The sequence below is a fragment of the Protopterus annectens genome, chromosome 2.part1 (genome assembly GCF_019279795.1).
Source record: "Protopterus annectens isolate FY-2018-M chromosome 2.part1, PAN1.0, whole genome shotgun sequence".
In the NCBI taxonomy this organism is placed as follows: Eukaryota; Metazoa; Chordata; order Ceratodontiformes; family Protopteridae; genus Protopterus; species Protopterus annectens.
In genome coordinates, this window is record NC_056729.1 from 1,967,265,553 (window position 1) to 1,967,279,447 (window position 13,895).

The window sequence follows — 13,895 nt, forward strand, 5'->3', positions numbered from 1 at the left end:
TGAGCCCCCATGCATAGTCTGATGATCCTCTTAGGGTTTGGGCAGCAGGGGGTAGAGTGAATGGCAGTCCCTTGTTTTGGTGGCAGGCCTCTGCCCACCAAAGGAACTTTAACTGTAGACAAGGTATGATAGAAATCATTGCTTCTAGATCCTGAAAATGCTGGCACCATAGGCTTTTTAGATACCGTTGTAGTTTTCTCATATGCAGTCTTGCATATGGAACTAGTAGAATTGCAGGAGGCCATGAAACCCAAGGCTTGCAGTATTTGCCTTGCAGATTGCAGGGTTTTTGTGGCCATTAGTTTGAAGTAAGTTGTCAAGTGAATTTGTTTCTCTGGCGTGAGAAAAAACATCTTGGAAGTTGTGTTCAAGCTTGCTCCCAGGAATATAACTTAACAGGGTACAAGATGTGATTTCTTTTCGTTTATGGTTTACCCCAGACAAGTTAGCACCTTTTGTACAAATGCCAGATGATTCAAAAGTATGTCCTGGCTTTCTGCCTGAATTAGACAATCGTCCAGGTATGGGTATATTTGAATATTTCTTTGCCTGCAAAATGCAATGACTGGAGCTAGGCACTTTGTAAATACCCTGGGCGCAGTACATAAGCCAAAGGGCAGTGCAGAAAACTGATAATGCATGTAGCCTGCTTTGAAGTGTAGGTATCTTCTGCAAGATTCTCTGATTGGGATGTGCAGGTAAGGCTTCCTTTAGAGCCAGTGTTGCCAACCAGGCATCCTTGCCTAGCATAGGAAGCAACTGGTGAAGGGTTAGCATCTTGAATTTTGGGATCACCAAAAAGGTGTTTAGGATAGAAAGGTCCAGGATAGGACACCATGAATTGCCTTTTCTGGGTACCAGGAAAAGTCTTGAGTAGAAACCTTGTCCCTTTTCCTCTCCTGGTACAGGTTGACTAGCTCTTAAGTTTAAGACAGAGATTACTTGTTTTTGAGCCTCTGCTCACTGATTTGGGGGTAGATCTGGCCAACTGTTTGGGATTGGTAGTATGTGGAATTGAAATCTGTATCCTTGGGAAACTATATTTAAAACCCATTTGTCCTGGATAATGAGTTCCCAGTTTTTTGCCTGCAGAGCAATCTTTTTCCCCCTAAAGGAGAAGTCAGTTAAGAAGGGCTTGGAAGTTTTAAAGTTAAGTCATTGAGACAGTTTACCATAGGGGGGAGTCATACTACTCCCTGATTTGGAAGTGGGAGCCCTCCACTGCTTAGTCCTGTGAATACCCTGGGACTGAAGCCTGGGTGTTCTGCTGGTTCTGGGTTTGGGCTGAAAAGGCCTAGAAGAGGCAGGAAAGGACCAATGCTTAGAGGGCCAATGCCTACTAAATCCTGGAGGCTGTACTTGTAAGAAATCTAACAGTTTGCATAGATTTAGCTTTTTCCTCTATCTTTTTAAGTACTTCTTCTGCTTTGTTGTCAAACAGGCATTCCTGATTTAAGGGAGCATCTAGCAATTTAGCTTTAATATGATCTGGCAAAGATTGCTCCTTAAGCCAAGCATGCCATCTAAGTACAGACCCAGTGACAGCAGCCCTGCAAGATGCCACTAGTGAATCAAAACCACATTGCAAAGTATGTTTTCCAACTTGTTCAGCAGAATGCATTAAATCCTGTAAATCCTTATTTTCAGCACAGTCAGGAATCAACATAATTTTCTGTTTAAGCAATCTAATAATATGCTGTTGATACTTTAATACACGAAACTGGCAGTTTAAGGCCCTAATAGCCAAGGTTGCAGACGTGTATACCTTCTTACCCCATCTATCCAGCGCCCTGGAATCTCTATCAGAGGGGCTAGGATTTTTGGCAGTAGTAGCCTTAATGCCCTTAGGTTCCTGTGAAATTGTCTCAGAATCCAAAGTAGGATTTTTAAAAAGGAACTTGTGAGAGTCAGGAACCCTGTAATATCTATCAGGTTTTCTGGGAGCAGGAGGTAGAGAGTCAGGGGCCAAGCTAGATTCCGAAAAGGCATCATCAACAATGTCTAGTACAGGGGGGATAGCTAAAGGCCTGTGCTGGGGCAGGAGTAAGAAATCCCTAAGCCTATTTTTAGAATCAGAGTAATCCTGGCTTTCCCAGCAAAAATGCTCCCCAAGAGTATGCAAGGTTTCACCAAAAGAGAAATCCTCTGGAGGGGAAGCAGAGGGAATAGAGTCCTCTGCATCAAAATCCTCATAGGTAGATAAGGGTAAATCCTGGTCATCATAGGAAACAGAAATTTCAGAATCCTGATCAGAAGTATCATAAGCAAATTCAGTCCTAGGTCTCTTAGAGGGGGAAGGCTGGCTTCCCCTGATTAAAGTAACAAGGTCTTCAGCCATTCTTATCATTTGCTTTTTAGGCATAGAGGCCTGACCATGCAGTCTGGGCATTGGTTTTCTAGGCATGGTTTGAGTTTTAGGCCATGAAGAAGAAGATGGCATCGGTTTAATATGCAAGTCAGTAGGCCTGAATAGACCCTCAGAAGCCGGTGCCTATACAGCGGCTCCAGACCCATCCAAGGTAGAGACATCCACAGGTTCCACAGCTGAAGCATCTCGCGGCATACCGGACTCCAAATGGGTCTCAGTAAAGGCCTGCAAATCTGAAGTAGCCGGCATCAGGGGCTGCAAAAGTGCCTCACTAAGTACCAGCGAACTGGCGACTAGCTTAGGAGAAGTGTCGCCGGCAGCTTTGGACCTAGGCGGCCTGTCTCATCATTATCTTTGCGTTTTTTTGGAATGTCTGTAGTCAGATGGCTTACAGAAGACATATCTGGATAACTGAACCGAGTACCAAAATATTAAGAAGTGTAAATATAGCGACGACGAATAGTTCTTTGTTTAAATAAGGCACAAAACCAACAGCGAGACACGTCGTGGTCAGGGCCTAGGCAAGGAATACAGTACGAATGAAAATCTTTATGAGGTATTTGCTTTCCACAAGAAATACAATTACTGACTTTTACTGACATTGGTTTAGAGCAAGAAAAGGTTTCCCCAACGGGGTACTTGGCTTTAGTTGAAGACTTCGGTTCTGAAACTCAAAAACGAAAATTTCAGGAGTCGGCTGACTGGCACTTGCGAACTGATTCTGCTTCGGGCACCGCACGGCAAGAAAGATTGATGTAATGGTGTCGGCTGCATGCTTTATACCCCTGACTACCTGACATCATGGAAGATGAGACAGCAACCGACGCAGGACCTAAGACTTTAATAATCAGGCCGACTGAGGGCTACTGCAAGCAGATAACCTGACATCATGGAAGATGAGACAGCAACCGACGCAGGACCTAAGACTTTAATAATCAGGCCGACTGAGGGCTACTGCAAGCAGATAACCTGAATGTGATTACTGCAACAAGGAAACACGAAGAACATCAGCCATGTGGACACATTAGTGATCAGTTGCATCACAGACAACAGTGTCTCCAAAGTTTTTGCACCTCTGGGGACAACTAGGTCTTCATCACATTTGACAGTTATGAAAACCAAGTCACGTTGAAGCCTCGTCAAATAAGCTAAATATGGAGTACTTTCAATGTGAAGGTTGCTGAAGCTTATGATCGCTTTCCAATAAGGTCCAAAGCCTGGAACACTTTTGGGGGAATGGAAGGAGGAACTTTCCAAAATATCCTTTTGGTGGGCACAACCATGATCGCATTCACTGTGGGACCCTTACTCTAGTGTGGTTGGTCTTTAAGTTAGGCTAAGCTCCTGTCCGGTTTCCTGGGGATTGGTTCTACCACACATGGCTCTCTCCAGGGCCTCAAAGACACAAGGTCATGCAACAGGATGGAAGGCGACCCAATATGTGGATGAGCCCATACCAAAGACTGCCAGAAACACAGACTACTCCAGGAAAGAGGCTTCTGTGGCCCAACTCCCATGCTGTCACAACAGATCAAAAACATCACTGAAGGAGGTGTTGTCACAGGGGGGAATTTGTGAGATCCCTCCCCTTCCTTGAGGTCAGTGTTCTCAATGAGGGATTCCGCAGGGGAATCCATATGCTTTATCTTGCAATTACTCTTACTGTGCACCTTCTGCACTGGAGGATCAGTAGATCTAGAGGAGACAGGGGGCCCTGAAAGCAGGGATGTCTGGAGGGCAGATGGCATGGGCTGTCCTGGAGCAAGTTGACAGGCATCAACAGGCCTGAACAATTAAGGCGACATCACAGTTGTTGCTGACTACTCCATTTCTGACCTGAAGAGAACTCTTTCCACAGCATGAAAAGCAGAGGCCAAATGACTGGAGATGGCAATCCTCAGACCCACAGATCTGAGCTAAACCCACAGCAGACCCAACCTGCTTCAATGCTGAGATAACAGCTGAATTATCAAGTGCCAAAGTCACAACAGGAAGCTCCAAAATTTGTAACTGTAGACCCTGACCCTGAAGCCGGAGCCACAGCCACAAACTCTTGTCCCTGAGGTATGCTCGGCTCAGACACTACCAGAGTAGAGAATGCCAAGGAAGGGATTGGTGCCCGAAGCAGTCAAGTCATCAGAACTGATCTCAGTGATGGTAAACTAACTGGATCCACAAACCCCAGAGCTTGGTAAAAAAAGGAGCTGAATCTTCCATCATAGGGGCTGAAGGTGGTTTTGAGGATCTCTAGCTGGATCTGGGCTTGCAAAAAGGACTGTATCAAATGCCTCAAATCTAATTACTTCAGACTCGCAACTGATGAGGTGGAACGAGCCAACGAAGTCAGAGAGGGAGGACTGGACATTCTCCTACTAGTATTAGGATAAGACGACCATATCCAAAATAGAGAAGCTCAGATCTGTGGAGGAGAGAAAGAAGATTCCAGAGAAAATTCTGCTGGTATCACTGGCAAAAAGGTAGTAAGCAACCTGCCTGCACTAACAACTTCCTTTGCCAAGAAAGATACTGGAGATATTAGAAACTGGAGACTTGGGTCTCGCTGACACCAGTACCATGGGGGATCAGATCAAAGTGGACAGATCCGACTCTGGCACCAGAGGCACTGCAGGCCAGTAGACCTTTGATTCTGGCTGGTTAAACATAGTCTCATCTGTCCTTGGAATAGGTCTTCGGGTCCTTGTCCTTGCACCAATCCCGGTCACCTTTCTAAGGCTTCTTACAAGGTGATAGGCAGTGAGAAGAAGCAGATGCCACTGCAGAGGACAACACGCTCTTAAGGACTAACTCATCCCAGCGCTCAGGTCCTGAATGCTGCGCAGATAGCGCACACTACTTCCAGACAGTTGTCATGCGCATCTTGGGATGGCAGCTTGTAGCCACAAGCTACACATTTTTGAACCCCTTTTCCTTCTCCAGCCTAAAAGAGATGAGCTGAACAGCAAAGAGCAATAAACAAAGGAAAAAAAATACAAACACTGGAATACACCCCAATTACCTATCTGCCTGAACACAAAACAAAAAACAACACAACTACTACAACTTCTACTACTTTCAGCTTTTTTAGAAGGATAGAAATAACAAGGGCAAGAATTCCCAATCAAGATCAACCCAGGCACTAACTAACCATCTACCATACAAAATACACGAAAAACTACACAAAGGCTTACAGAAAAACTGGCTTACACTAGTTGTACAACACTTAATAAGGGTAAAGGAACCAACAAGCTTGAAATCTACATCCAAGAAGGATATAATCATAGAGCTCACAAATCACCCTGCAGTCTCCAAAGGTGGCAAACGGGATCTGAAGTGGATAAGGGGTGCAGTACATTATGGATAGAGGAGGCAGAGCCTCCTAGATCAAAGTCCCTGAAAAAAGGTAAGTCATCAGATCTGGGATGGATCTGATAACCAACAGGATGAAGCCAGACAGAAAAACATCAGGCTAAGTTTGGGGGCAACTCGTATGGATTTGGTGGATGCAGTGTGGGATAACCTATTAAGGAAAATGTCAAATTTGGAGATAACTGAAATGTTCAAGAGAAGGGAACCTATATAGGTTCACTTAAAGACAGAAGAGATGCTGACGAGATGGCTGTTTAGAAAAGATGATTTACTGGGAACAGCTGGTACAAAGAGATGATTTTTTTCTCTAGCTTACTTTTTTCAGCATCAGGGAGGGGACACCTTCACTGAAAAAGGTAGTAAGAGTACGGTATAACAGATACCTTTCTTCTAAGAAAAAAAAATGTCTGCACAACTGCTCAGAAGGTGAAATCAATTGATTTTACAAATATCAGTTCTACTGAAGATGAGGGGGAAAAGTGGTTTTAGCCCAGAGACATAGTCTATGCAATTCTTGATTACCGGTTGGAAATTATGTGCAACTTAAAGATTAAGTCTTATCTATTCTGTATTGCAAAGGATTTGTTGGTGGTGCCAGGGTGGCATATAAAGCTCACGGGCTCATATATTCTGGGAGATCCTGGGTTGGACAAGTTTCAATTAGACCTGAAGATGCTAGTATTTGACACCTGCAGAGGAGGATTAATTCTGACACTGATGGTCTGACTGGATGATAGGATCCACAGCCAGCATAACCAATGACTTGCTTGTTATGGAAGTGTTAAAGAAATATAAAGATAAAAATGGAAGCAAACAGAAGCCTTATTCAGGACACTTAAACCTTATGGTCTGGCATATAGGAGAAAGTATTATCAAAGTTATTATAAGGGATGCCAGCAACAACCTGCTCACCAGCCTAGAGGCCATCAAAGGCAGACGGAAGGAGTATTTCCAGCATCTTCTGAATGAAGAAAGCCCCACAGAAGCTGCACTGGCCAAGAAACAGCCTATGATGAGAGAAGAAGAGAAGCACATTCTAGAAGAAGTAAGAACAGCACTAAGGAAGATGAAGTCAGGGAAAGCAGCAGGATCAGATGAGGTCACAGCAGATATGCTAAAGATGCTGGGTGAAATATGGGAGAAATGGCTCCTGAGGGTACTAATAGCAATGTGGAGAGAAAGGCATATTCCAGATGACTGGAGAATAAGCATACTCATGCCAGTATACAAGAACAAAGGGGACATCCACAACTGTGGGCAGTACAGAGGCATCAAACTCCTATCACATTGCATGAAAGTTCAGGAGAGGGTGACTGATAAACGGATACGCAGAGTAGTACAATGTAAGATGGGAGATGAGCAGTTTGGATTCAGATCAGGATGCAGCACAACTAACCCAATGTTTGCACTGAGACAGATACTTGAGAAGAAGCTAGAAATGAAAAGAGAGTCCAACTGGGCACTCCTAAACTTGGATAAGGCACATGACAAGGTCCCATGAAAGCTGATCTGGGCAGTACTATGGTAGTTTGAAGTCCTTGAACCACTGGTAGAATTAGTGCAGGCTATGTACAAGGGACCCAGTGACAATACGAACAGTGTTCGGCCTCAGAGAGGGGTTCCCAATGGTTGTGGGTGTACATTAGGGTTCAGCTTTGACCCCACTGCTGTTCATACTGGTGATGGACTACATTAGCAAACAGGTTGGAGGGGATGGATCAACAAAGCTGGTGTATGCAGACAATGTGGCAGTACAGGCAGACTCTCAGCTAGAACTTCAACAAAGGATAGGACAATGGAATGCAAAACCAAAGGCACATGGGATGAAACTAAGCACAGATAAGACAGCAGTAATGGCAGCAAATTGGGGAAATCAGAAGAAGCTGAAAATAGAGATAGAAAGAAAGATAGTGGAACAGGTAAACAGCTTCAAGTATCTGGAAGGAGTAGTTGAGGAGAAGGGTAGTCTGAATGAAGAGGTCAAAGCTAGAATCAGAGGGGCTGCAGTCAACTGGCATAGAGTATCAGGTGTAGTCTATTACACAAGAATGTCAAATAAGCTGAAAAGTGAAGTGTACAAGACAGTGGTGTGACCAGTAATACTGTATGGTACAGAAACCTGGGCAGTAATGGCAGAACAGTTGAAGAAGCTAGAGGAGATGTAAATGAAGTGCCTGAGAAAGGTGATAGGATGCACACTGTGGGACAGACGAAGAAATGAGGACATAAGAGTAGAAGCCAAAGTAGCTCCCATTGTAGAAAAAAATCAGAGAGAACAGATTACAGTGGTTTGGGCACGTGTAGAAAAGCAGAAGACAATCTGGTGAGGAAGATATGGGACAGACAGGAAGAAGGTAAGAGGAAGCGAGGACATCCAGCAAAGAGGTGGATGGATTGTGTGAAGGAAGATCTGTGACAGTCAGGCATGAGCGCTGAAGAAGGCAGGAGTGTGGCACTGAATCGAGAGCATTGGCGACAGCTAACACGAAACCCCAACCCCATGTAGAAAAATGGGGAAAAGGGGGCTGATGATGATGATCAAAGTTTGTGTCAGGAAGAAAAAGGGCAATTTATGTTAGCAAATGGATTCCATGGTTATGATATTAGAAAAGCATGGCGATAGTAGCACGTTGGTGAATACAGATGCTACAGGATAGGATTATAAGTGGCTCCTAGTAATCACTTTTATTATTTTTGCCATTCTTTTTCTGAATCTATACATTTTACATTTTGTACAATTTCAAATGTTAAGGATTTAAGTGTATTTAAAAAAAAATCTACAATTATACTTGTACTGGGGCGGGGGGGGGGGGTCATCACTGAATTTCTACTAATCATGAGAAAGCCTGTAAGAGCAAGCTTAACCCTCACTAATGAGCCTTCAACCATGGAACAGGTGAAGACTGTAGAATCTCAAAGCCTGTGTTCAACATCTGAGCTAACAGCAGGTAACTTAGGGGCCTTCTCATTGTGAGACAACTGGCCATGGCTTTAAGTGCAAAAGAGGCAGTTCTAAAAACATTGTACTCACTCTCGACAGTGGCTTCTTGCAAAGCACATTTCTTGCCAGTCTCTCGAACATTGGTATATGAAGACTGCAAGTTTAATCATTTGCTAGTGAAGACACAACCTGGAGGCTTATTAGGATCTAGAAGACAAGAAGGTGGTGATGTTGTAAAGCCAAAGGCAACTTTGGCAGCTACCTGGCCTCCTCCTTTTTATACAAGCTCCTGCCTAGGACTGCACATATGTTCTTCTTGCCAGTACCTTAAGTTGACTTTTTATTTTATTTTTATTATTTTCTGGGGTAGACCACTGATGTCCATGGAGCAACGTTTGGTTAAGTGACTTGCTCTGAGCCACTACGTTAGGCAATGGAGGCTGATGGAATTAAACCTTGCACCACTGAACCACAAGAAACAGATCTTTAACAGCTTCTTAATCCTACATGAACTGCCATTTCCCTCCACACAGCCATCTGGTTACCCTCTAACAAATGCAGACAAGTACTCCCTCTGCCTATAACAACCTGGCTTGAATTTCTGTCATTTAAGGATGAACATGAATTTTCTGGTCCTTCCACAAGCAGTAAATGCAAGCTCCTGTGCTCATTCTGGCAGGCGACTTGATGACTGTATACAAATTGCGACTACTTGGTGTTTTTGGAATTAAACATGCAAACTTTCCTAAGAAGCACAAGAAAGAATAAACTCTGAAGTGTGGCACTTCTAAACAGTCAAGAAATCTGGACAAGGCCAAACATATTGTCGGGACAAAGCCCTAAATCAGGTACAGATTAGAAAGTTGCTAGAACAACAGGTTTTACTTTAGCATGCATTTTCTGCAGGATATGAAGTCTGAGACTCAAATGTCTTGTCATTAATTAATGACTTCAATCCTCAACAATTTGGCATAAAAACACATGTTATGCAAAACAAGCCAACAATATGAGGCACAAATATGGACATTCTGCAAAAAAATCTTGACAGTTTAGAAAGATCCCATGGCATGAGCTAGAAGGGACACACATACTCCAGATGTAGAAGCTAGACATCTTGAATTATGCTGAGAATGGAGTTGCTGGAAGGCATCAGCTGTTACCCAGTGTGGAAAGCCTTTTAATGTAAGGTCATGATATTACCAGCAAAAAGGAAGATCAGATGTCACACAACTGACATATATACCACGTCAATGTATGGAGAGTATACCACACCTGTAAATTTGGAATGGACGGCTCTACCTACTATTCGAAATTACTTTCATAAAAAATAGCACCAATCATTAAATGTGGATTCACGCCAAGTCAACAGGTAGTTCTGTTACTTGCTGTCTCAATCAATGCCAAGAATCATCATTAGACTCTGAATCCATGTAAAAAGCCCAGTAACTTACCCTCCTATAGATTCTGGCAAATACATCAACTGGTTTTCATCAATTTTGAGTGTAGTAAGCTTCTTGAGGGAACCTGTAAAACAGGAAAAGTGATCTTCTAAGAACTTAATCATGAGAGAGGAAAACAAAATAGCAACCAAAAGAACAGTCTGTACATAATTCATGACCACTTAAGTAACAGATTCAGGTATTAGGTAATGAGTATCTTGGATAAGCATTGTATTTTATCAGTAGGGAAAAAGCAAGTGGTCCTTATCTGTCAAAAAAAATCTAAATTTTATATAATTATATTACTGGGCCTTTAATGGCAGGTTCATCAAGCAATAGCCATCAAAGTCGACCTAAGGCAGATAGATCAGGTAAAACCTTATTAGTTTATTTCACCTTTGTTAGCCAGGTAAGCCTCACAGAGGCAGAAACCCTTTCACAATACTGGTTCAAGGGTAATAAAGAAAGAAGTAAGCATTCACACAATTATAAAGCAAAAGCCACAACTTCTACTTACGAAAGGCACACATTTTTGAAAATATTAACTAAGTGCAAATTATACTGGTTTCCCTCTATATTCATGTCTTAAAAAATACATACTACAGCAGTACCACACTTTTGCCTCTTCCCATATCAGCCATTTGTACATTTGATCATCAGGGTAGAGCACTGATCCCATTGGACTATTTTCAAGTACAGCTTGGGGTCAGCACAAGAATATACTGCATATACAGAGACTTACAATAATTTAAACAAGACAGTGCACATTTACAGTATTTGCATAAATTATTCCTTAGCAGTGATTCTGATTGGAAACTACAGTCCTGTTTAAGATTTAAACTTTCAGTCAGTACAGGATGGCTGGCCACAGTACAAAAAGCTGCTGCTGCTCACTAGTAGGAAAATGTCTGAAGATGTCACTAAGAATGTAAAGGAGCACACTTCACAATGAATTCTAAAATAAGCAATCAGAAAAGTTTGCATTTAAAGTTGCACTTTTTCCAACATCTTCTGAATACTAACTGCAAAGTTTTCCAAACTACCCCCTTGATATGACTAATTTGAAAATGGTACAGTTAGTCAGATAAATGGAAAGACTGCTATTGTATTACTTAGTTAATAAGAAAAACAGCAAATATTGCAAAACTCTTGTTTTATATTAAACTAAGCACTTAAAAAAAACTCAGGGCATGTGAACTGTTGATCCACTGGTACAGAGGCAATACGTCAGTCTATGAAGTCAGCAACCTGGCTCTGAGAACAGCATGCAGTTGCTGCCATCAGCCACTAGCACAGCAGTGACCAAAAAGGTAGAGTGGTGGACCTGACCATACAGCTATCATATTACGCAAAAATATCAACACTGTTTATATACAAAGTCGAGAGACTTGCAACTGGCCAATTTTGCATTGAACTGTTTTCCAGCTGTATTGGTTGCATCTATTCAACCACCTATGGGTGCATCTTAAAAGAAAGAACCACAACTGACTTCACTGATGTTAGCAGGATACATAATCAGATATTATGGGTGTAAGAAATCAGAATTCTTTTGCCATGGATTGCTTAAGAATAGTTTTAGTGAGTAACATGTAATAGCACATATACATGTCACAGCAGCACAATTAAACCGTATATAGCAGCATAATATAGCACATAACTGAAAGCATGAAAGTAGTATTAAGAACTACATAATGTTAGCTGCCTGTCGGGTGCCAGGATCCGCCACAAAACACAAGCACTCAGGTCACCCAAGAACAAGTACAAATATGACTCTGTCATTGTCCATGTTGGTGTGAATGACCCGAGCCGTACCTCCCCGGACTACATGAAAAAAGACATGGAAGAGCTCTCTGATCATGAAGCCCAGGCCGGTATGACCCTGACCAGCATCCTGCCCTCACCAAGAATGATACCAAGGTATAAAGAAAAAATTCTCGATTTCAACAACTGGCTAAGTTTCTGGTGTCATTCAAAGGGGATCCAGTGTCTGTCCGCCTGGGATGACATGCTCGACAAGCTACGCTGCTTCGCTAGAGACAGCTTGCAACTGTCACCCTTAGGCTTGCATCTGTCACCCTTAGGCTTTCAAATACTGGCCAAGGCTCTTGCCACCACCATAGCGTCTTCTTTAGGCAAGGCTCAAAAGACAAACCCACCGCCATAAACAGCACAAGTAACAAAAAACTGAGGGTAATGCTACTCAATGCCAGAAGTCTAAACCTCAAAATGCACGCATTCGAGGCACTCCTCAGTATGGAGAAAATCTATATATGTGCAGTAACCGAAACCTGGTTTAAGGCTCCAGAGAGCACCCCAGCACTACCAGTCTACAACTCATACCATACATTTTGGCCACAGAACCCAAACCGAAATACAAAAGGGGGGGCATATCCATATTCATCAAGAATACCCACACCTCCAGGTTAGTGGCACAGCACGATGCTTCCGAGATCATCCACGTGCAACTAACAACGGGCAGAACTGCAATTCAAATTGTAGCTTGCTACAGATCAACCACCATTCCGCATTTCTGGAAACACTGGGAAACATAAAGGTCTTACCAAACACTCTAATAATGGGTGATTTCAATTACCCAAACATTAAATGGGAGAACTACTAAATAACTAACTCCCTTGCCCAACATTTCCTAGAATTTATAAACTCAAATGCCCTGGTTCAACTGGTGAACACTCCCACCAGAAGTGACAACATACTGGACCTGGTCATCACCAACATGTGCGACCAGTGTTCTACACCAGAAGTCAACCCCTCGCTTGTTAGATCTGACCATAAACAAATCACTTTGGATATTTACATTCCGCCCCCACCCCCGGACAAGAAAACCACCGTGAAAACTTTTCAAAAGCAAACTTCATGTTACTTAAGACCGAGGTGGAAAGTTTCAAAGCCGCCATGCTGAAGGATAACGCTGTCCAAGCTGCAAAATCCTTTACTAATGCATTCTACGGGCACCTACAAGAATGCATGGATCATGCTATCCCAAGCAAAACCAAGACTCACTCCTCCAAGAAAAGGAAACCAGTCTGGTGGACTTCTGCCATAAACAAGCTATACAATAGGAGGAGGAAACTAGTACCAAAAAAGAGTAAAATCCCAAGAAGGGAAAACATCCCTGATCACTATCAGCAAGAAACTACGATCCCTCATAAAATCATCCAAGGCGAGCTTCGAAAGAAAAATTGCCAAGGACTCCAAAGATAACCACAAGGCATTCTTTAGCTAAGTCAAGAATCTAAGTGGAAATGCTCAGATCTGCTCAGACTTTGTGCTGAATGGCACAAAATGCACTGAATCGACCAATATCGCCAACATCCTGGAAAACAGGTTCAGCGCAAACTTCACCCCCCTCTCACCCTCAAAAGGGCCCATAAAGATACCAGAAGAAAGTAGAGTCCCTGAAATCACAGACACTCAGGTTAAAACAGCTCTCTCCAAAGCCAAAAACACAGCATCAATGGGACCGGACGGTGTCCCAGGCTGCGTCCTACACGAGCTCAAAGATGAACTAACCCCTCACCTAAACACACTGTTCAAACTCAGCCTCTCCACAGGCTACATACCCATAGAGTCACATACAGCAACGGTTATTCTGCTCCACAAAGGTGGAGCCACAACAGACCCCGGGAACTATCGCCCTATAAGCCTGACTAGCTTGGTCTGCAAGGCTATGGAGGGCATCATCATGGAACTCATTTAACAGAGACATTGGGAACCTCCAAACACTGGACCCTACCCAGTTCGGCTTTGTTAAGGCAGATCA

General features: G+C 43.1%; 1 protein-coding gene across 2 annotated transcripts in view; it reads right to left on the reverse strand.

Moving 5' to 3' along the window:
- ERBIN (erbb2 interacting protein) overlaps positions 1-13,895 on the reverse strand; it is a 3,184,408-nt gene that overhangs the window by 1,425,821 nt on the left and 1,744,692 nt on the right. For both annotated transcript variants that reach the window (XM_044063352.1, XM_044063353.1), the window contains exon 12: positions 10,127-10,199. In XM_044063352.1, coding sequence (XP_043919287.1) covers positions 10,127-10,199 — 73 coding nt within the window. The remainder of the gene's footprint in view (positions 1-10,126; positions 10,200-13,895) is intronic.